The sequence below is a fragment of the Cebus imitator genome, unplaced genomic scaffold (genome assembly GCF_001604975.1).
Source record: "Cebus imitator isolate Cc_AM_T3 unplaced genomic scaffold, Cebus_imitator-1.0 Scaffold223, whole genome shotgun sequence".
Classification (NCBI taxonomy): domain Eukaryota; kingdom Metazoa; phylum Chordata; class Mammalia; order Primates; family Cebidae; genus Cebus; species Cebus imitator.
The window spans coordinates 1,869,086-1,877,016 of record NW_016107538.1 but is presented as its reverse complement, the minus strand read 5'-3'; the positions used below and the strand labels follow the sequence as shown (position 1 = coordinate 1,877,016).

General features: G+C 39.8%; 1 protein-coding gene across 1 annotated transcript in view; it reads right to left on the bottom strand.

Annotated features, from left to right (window-relative positions):
* NCOR1 (nuclear receptor corepressor 1) overlaps window positions 1-7,931 on the bottom strand; it is a 181,473-nt gene that overhangs the window by 49,771 nt on the left and 123,771 nt on the right. The window contains exons 24-26 of the mRNA XM_017496857.2: window positions 4,468-4,588; window positions 4,260-4,361; window positions 3,817-3,917 (exon numbers count right to left, since the gene is read on the bottom strand). Of these exons, the coding sequence (XP_017352346.1) occupies window positions 3,817-3,917; window positions 4,260-4,361; window positions 4,468-4,588 (324 nt within the window). The remainder of the gene's footprint in view (window positions 1-3,816; window positions 3,918-4,259; window positions 4,362-4,467; window positions 4,589-7,931) is intronic.

Below are 7,931 nucleotides of genomic sequence, written 5' to 3'. Positions count from 1 at the left end.
TTAGTAGAGACGGGGTTTCACCATGTTGACCAGGATGGTCTCGATATCTTGACCTCGTGATCCACCCACCTCGGCCTCCCAAAGTGCTGGGATTACAGGCTTGAGCCACCGCGCCCGGCGATACTGGAATATATTCTTAAATAAATGTGGTTATGTTCTTTTCTCTTATGAATGTTGTTATGCTATGTATCGTTTTAATGCACATTTCTCACTTTATTTGCTAATGACTTATTACTTGCTGTTTATTTTATATTCATTTTAGACAATGAAAATGATGTTAGATAAAAAGCAAATTCAAGTGATTTTCTTATTCAAGTTCAAAATGGGTCATAAAGCAACGGAGACAATTCACAACATCAGCAACGCATTTGGCCCACAAACTGGTAACGAGCATACAGTGCAGTGGTGGTTCAAGAAGTTCTGCAAAGGAAACGAGAGCCTTGAAGATGAGGTGTGTAGTGGTCGGCCATCAGAATTTGACAATGACCAATTGCGAGCAATCACTGAAGCTGACCCTCTTATAACTACACAAGAAGTTGCCAAAGAACTCAACATCCATCATTCTACAGTTGTTTGGCATTGGAAGCAAATTGGAAAGGTGAGAAAGCTCCAATAAGTGAGTGCCTCATGAGCTGAGTGAAATTTTTAAAAATTGTCCTTTTGAAGTGTCTTCTCTTATTCTAGGCAACAAACCGTTTCTCAATCAAATCATGCCATGTGATGAAAAGTGGATTTTACACAAAAACTGGTGACAACTAGCTCAGTGGCTGGACTAAGAAACTCCAAAGCACTTCCCAAAGCCAAACTTACACCAACAAAAAGGTGGTCTGCTGCCGGTCTGACCCACTACAGCTTTCTGAATCCTGGCATAACCATGACATCTGAAAAGTATGCTCGGCAAATCAATGAGACGCACTGAAAACTGCAATGCCTGCTGCCAGCACTGGGCAACAGAAAGGGCCCAATTCTTCTCCACGACAACACCTGATCGAACGTCACACAACAAACACTTTAAAAGTTGAACAAATTGGGCTATGAAGTTTTGCCTCATCTGCCATATTCATCTGACGTCTCTCTCACCAAACAACTACCACTTCTTCAAGCATCTCAACAGCTTTATGCAGGGAAAATGCTTCCACAACAAGCAGAATGCTTTCCATGGCCTGGCGCAGTGGCTCATACCTGTAGTCCCAGCACTTTGGGAGTTCGAGATGGGTGGATCACCTGAGGCCAGGAGTTCAAGACCAGCCTGCCCAACATGGCGAAACCCCATCTCTCCTAAAAATACAAAAATTAGCTGGGCATGGCGGCACACACCTGTAATACCAGCTACTTGGGTGGCTGAGGCAGGAGAATCACTTGAGCCTGGGAGGCGAAGGTTGCAGTGAGCTGAGATCGCACCACGATCTTTTTTTTTTTTTTGTCGAAAAAATAAAGGAAATGAAGAGTTTGTCGAATCTCGAAACATGGATTTTTATGCTATAGGAATAAACAAACTTATTTCTCATTGGCAAAAAATGTGTTGATTGTAATAGTTCCTATTTTGATAAAGATGTGTTTGAGACTAGTTACAATGATTTAAAATTCACAGTACGAAACCATAGTTTTGCACCAACCTAATAAAAATAAGATGATAAATTAAGTTTTAAATTTAGAGTACTACAACGTTCTCTCAAATTGTGATATGAGGGAAAAATAGCTTTCGAATATCAAACTGACTACTAGGTTGTTAGGCCTTTGGATGCCTCCGTGTTGTAACACTGATTCAGTTTAGGTCAGATTATCTAAATTTTCACCATCATCAATCCTCCTCTAGGTTGCCAGTGACCACGCTTCTTTTTATTCTTCTTTTATGCAGTGAGCTCTTCCTTCAAGGGAAATAGTTCATAGAACCTAATATGTAGAGCATTTGCAAGAGAGAGCAGCTTGGCATAATAAAGGAGTTAGAGGCCTAGACTGAGTTTACTCCCACATTTGGGGTCACCACTATACTCTGAGGACTGCTAAAATCCTAGAGAGCATGATCTGATACTATATGCTTAAGAAAAGTGGTAAGAGACATACATTTACTTGTCCAGTCATTAAGTGAACTCATTAGTAAACATCTAGAAATCCCTAATACCCACTTCAGAAGTACTCATGTCAAATGCACAGATTTTAAAACAGATAAAATTTAGTCCCCTTTGGCCCAGTTCCTCCTGTCTTTCTTCCCACAGTTTGGATACTAGTGTGAAGAGACAAAAATAATACTATAGGCCCATTTATTTTCCTCTGTCCATTTTAAAGCATTACCTTGTAAAAATAGAAACAACTGACCAACTGTAAAAGGAGAGATTTTACAAATCAGTATGTAACTTTCTTCCTTTTTTTTTTTTTTTTTTTTTTTAATAGATAGAGTCTCGCTGTGTCACCAGGCTGGAGTGCAGTGGCACAATCTTGGCTCACTGCAACCTCTGCCTCCCGGGTCTGAGCGATTCTCCTGCCTCAGCCTCCCGAGTAGCTGGGACTACAGGTGCCCGCTACCACATCCAGTTAATTTTTCTATTTTTAGTAGACAGGGGGTTTCATCATGTTGGCCAGGATGGTCTCAATCTCTTGATCTCATAATCCACCCACCTCTGCCTCCCAAAGTGCTAGGATTACAGGCATGAGACACTGCGCCTGGCCCTTTTCTTCTGCTTTTAACTTAACCTTCAAGGAAGTTGTATGTGAACTACATCTCAGAAAGAAACCACCTGGGAATCTCGTTAAAATGGGGATTCTGATTCACATAATCTAGAATGGAGATTGACATTTCTGCATTATCCTAGCAAGCTTCCCAGTGATGCCAATGCTCTGCTACACAAACCACACTTGGCCAGTAAGGCCCTAGCAGAATCACTGAAGGGCTTGGGAAAACATTGCCAGGCCCCAGCAACAAGGGTTGGGTTTCAGTAAATCTGATGTAAGCCCTGAGAATTTATATGTCTGAAAATTGCAATGCCTGCTGCCAGCACTTTTCTGCCAGTAGCATCAGAATCACCTAGGGAACTGATAGACATTTTTGAGGTGATTCTGATGCTACTGGTCTGGGGATCACACTTTGAGAACAACTGTCCTAGAGAATAGGAACAAGTCAAAGAGAAACAGAGTGACAATGAACGAACACTTTAGAAAATACAAGACACAAGTTTCTGTTCACAATGATTTCCTAAAACAGAATCTTCCCTCTTGTGCATATACATAAAGAACTTTTTAAAAAGATACAAAAAATTAAAAAAAAAGAACTTTTTATATTTCAAGTTAAAATTAACTGAGAGAAATTTTATTAATCAAAATTGGTGATTTATTTAACCTAAAATTGGAAGATTTTTGGTGCTTCTGTTAATGCCATCCACATTTCCTGGTTTAGCATTAGATTCTAATAAGGCAGCTCACATACTGAGATTCTAGAGCTACCTCTCCACAAGGGCAAAAGTAAGGAAATAATTTGTAATGGCTTTCTTCTCAATTTCTATTTAGGCTAAACACATGGTAAAAGCTTTTCCAGGAAGACAATAAGAGCTGCATCAATTAGAACATATTTCTTCTTCCAATTTGCAAGTAAGTGACCTTTTCAAATGAACCAAAATATACATAATATAGCTTGCAGTCAAAATGATCACATTAACGTCTCTGCGCAGATAGTTTGTAGATCTAGGTTTTACTACCACTGAGATCCAGTCCCATAATGCAGAAAAATGAGCTTAAGCCACAAAACTGATAGCCCAGTGCTAAGAATTACTTCTCATTTTTTCTGAGCTTCTGTTCAGTATATTAGAGATGATCATAACGAACCTGAGTGATAGAGCCCCGTAGGGAGGGAATGCTCTCCACTGAAAGTTTGCTGGTTGGAGTTCCCCGAGTTATACTTCCTTCTTGTATGGTTCCTGTGGTACCTGAATACAAACAAAGCTATTAGCAAATTACACCCCCAGCCCCTGCCCCAAAACACAAAAAAACAGCCCCTACTTTCTTACTCAAATAAGAAGAAAAGGAGAAAGCAGCACAAAAACCATGATGTTTGTTTCATTAAAAGGTACTTCCAAAATAACACTAAAGAACTGCTGAAACATGGAATTTCAAAGTTTTAAAATAACTTTTACAAGGATAGAAAACAAATTTAGAATTTAAAGACTATAGTTAAAAAATATTAAAATCATTAAAATATATTAATAATTTACTTTAATAAATTTATTGGGGACAAAAGTTTAGTATTTCTGCCAAACAGCATATTTTACCTCTGACTACACCTTCGTGTTGGGCCCTGACCAATAGACCCTCAGGTTGTGAGTTTTGGCTTCGGGGAGAAAATTCTTCCTGCTTGATGTAGGGCAAAGTAGCTGTGGAAAGGCAGAGAAACATGAAGCAACCCAGTACTAAATTACTGGCTGTGATGTTACAAACGTAGACACATTATGCACATTATGACTGTATTAACTCACTGACCTGATTTAGCAGATTCCTGTTGCCGTGGCAGTCCAAGAGAGATAGATCCCACTGAGGGTTTAGGTGTTTCTTGAGTGTAGGAAGCCTGATTATGAGAAGTCAAATAAGTGCCTGGTGTTCCCTAAAAAAAAAAAAAAAATTTAAGATTAAACATTGTTTTCTCACAAGGTCAATTTCACAAAGTCAGCATTCCCATTTCTGTTTTAAAAAAAATATACCCCAGGCCAGGCGTGGTGGCTCAAGCCTGTAACCCCAGCACTTTGGGAGGCTGAGGAGGGTGGATCACGAGATCAGAAGTTCAAGAACAGCCTGGCCAACATGGTGAAACCCTGTCTCTACTATAAACAAACAAACAAACAAACAAAAAATTAGCCAGGAGTGGTGGCACGCACCTGTAATCCCAGCTACTCCAGGGGCTGAGGCAGAGAATTGCCTAACCCTGGGAAGCGGAGGCTACAGTGAGCCAAGATCATGCCACTGCACTCCAGCCTGGTCAACAGAGGAAGACCTCAGACTCAAAAAAAAAAAAAAAAAAAAAAAAAAAAAAAAAAAAAAAAAAAAAAAAGTATATCCCCTCTACCCAAAACTAAGAATAGTTTTTGTAAAGCAAGAAAATCTTCATTGTAGATGCTTTAATTTTAAATTTTTATTTTTTTAATTTATTTACTATTATTTTTTTTTTGAGATGGACTTTTACACTGCCGCCTAGGCTGGAGTGCAGCGGCATGACCTTGGCTTACTGCAACCTCCACCTGCCGGGTTCAAGTGATTCTCCTGCCTCATCCTCCTGAGTAACTGGGATACAGTCATGCACCACCACGCCCAGCTGATTTTTGTATTTTTAGTAGAGACGGGGTTTCACCATGTTGGTCAGGCTGATCTCGAACTCCTGACCTTGTGATCCACCTGCCTCAGCCTCCCAAAGTGCTGGGATTACAGGCATGGGCCACTGTGCCTGGACCAATGTAAAAAATTTTAAAGGGAGTAGGATATGTCTTCTAAAATTACCATATATTACATGTAGATAATATTTGCTATTAATAAATTACATAAATAAAGCACTTGCAGATTGCAATCAAAATGTAAGCTACTATTATTAATATTCATTCCTACTAAAAATGCTATGGAGAGTGATATCAGCAAATACAGCAAAGTAACTCTCTTCCATAAAAGCAACAAGAAAACATGGAAAAACTGTAAGAATAAACTTTTTTTTTTTTGAGACAGAGTCTTGCTCTGTCACCTAGACTAGAGTGCAGTGGTGCAATCTCAGCTCACTGCAACCTCCACCTCCCAGGCTCAAGTGATGTAAGAATCAACTTTTAAAGAACCTTGGAAATTAGCCAAAGGCTTGTAGAAATCTGGAAACATTTATTAAAAAAAAAAAATAGCTGAATTTAGGTAAGAACAGTAGGCTTTGTGACATTTTAACTTATTCTATTCTCATTCTCCTCATCAAGCTCTACGGTAGTGTTGCAAACCAAACGCATACACTCATAGTGCAAACTAGCTGCCTGGCAGCCACTAGAAGGGAAAGAGCAAGGTTGGAGCTCCTTAAAAGTCTCATTCCCAAATAACTGTCATTGTTTGACTTATCTGCTGGTTCTCTGGGAGACTCCATTCGGAAAGCTGTCTATATTTGACCTGACTTGAGTGAGAGAGAAGGTACAGGCTTGTCAAAAACACACGAAAGTGATTAACCTCTCCACTGCCTGAGACGGTAGATAACAGCCAGGGTAAACAATAGGCTAACCAAAACACTTAAGAGTCAGAGAATGAGATGTTCATGGGGGTCTGAAAAACTCCAACGTATTCCTGAGAACCTAGAACACTACGTGCATGTGCAAGGCTATGGCTGTGCCTAGGAAAGACACGGGCCCTATGCTCTTAACTCAGGCTGGCCTTTAAGGCTCTGCATGCCAGAAAGTGAAGACTAAGGCAAAGCTATCAAGTGCCAACACACAAAGGGGCCTCCTCAGCAGACTGATTTTATTGATTTTAGACATTTAAGGAAATCTCTGTCTAATCATTAGCTGAAGTTAACCAGACTTCAGTAGCCACATACAACAAGGAATACAAACTTTTCTGAATTAGTTAAGAAAAGTCACTAAGCAAATAATAACAGCAAAAATAAAATAAAATTAAAAAAACCCAGATACAAGCCCTGAAAAGTGGGGGGAATCCAAGTTCCACAGTTGCTGCATTATATAAAATGTCCAGTTTTTGACTAAAAATTACAAGATACTCAAAGAAACATGAAAGTGTGAGCCATACATATGATACAGAGCAACGAACAGAAACTATTCCTGAGTTTTGGGCTTACTAAAGACTTTAAATCAGCTATTATAAATATATTCCAAGAACTAAAATGAACCATGCCTAAATTAAAGTAGGCCAGATGCAATGGCATGCCTTCTTTAATCCTTACACTTTGGGAAACCCAGGCAGGAGGATCGCTTGAGGCCAAGAGTCTGAGACCAGCCTTAACAATATATTAAGACTGTCTCAACAAAAAATAAAAATAAAAATCCTGGCACAGTAGCCTCCAGTTCCAGCTACCCAGGATGCTGAGGGAGAAGGATGACTTGAGCCCAGGAGACTGATGCTGCAGTGAGCTAAGATCGTGCCCCTACCCTCCAGCCTAAGCAACAGATTTGCTCTAGAAGAGAGAAAGAAAACAAGAATGATGTTTTGCCAGATAGAGAATGCCAACAAAGAGAAAGAAATCATGAAAAAACAGAATAGAAATTCTGGAGCTAAAAATATATATATAAGAACTAGGAGTGGGAGTGGCTCTCAACAAAATAAGAATGGAAGGAAACATCAATCTGATGAAAAGCATCATGAAAAACTTAACATTCTGCCTAACAGTAAAATACTGAATGCCTTCCTTCTAAGATGAGCAACAAGAAATGCATGTCCATGTTCACCAATTCTATTCCGTATTCCACCAAACGCTCTTGCCCAGCCGCTACAATAAAACAAGAAAATGAAAGGAATAAAAATTTGAAAGGGAAAAGTAAAACTGTTTATTTGCAGATGACATGCATATATAGAAAATCCTAAGAAACATACTAAAACAAAAGCCCTACTAGAAGCACTAAGTAAATGCTACAGGAGACAAAGCCAAGATATTGTACGTCTGTATAAAAGAAATGGAAAATAAAAATTTAAAGGCCGGGTGCGGTGGCTCATGTGTGTAACCCAGCACTTTGGAAGGCTGAGGCGGGCAGATCACTTGAGGTCAGGAGTTCGAGACCAGCCTGGCCAACATGGTAAAACCCTGACTCTACTAAAAATACAGAAAAATTAGCCAGACACAGTGGTGCACACCTGTAGTCCCAGCTACTTGGGAGGCTGAGGCTGGAGAATCGCTTAAACCTGGGAGGCAGAGGGTGCAATGAGCCAAGATCCTGCCACTGCACTCTAGCTTGGGTGACGGAGCGAGACTCCATCTCAAAAAA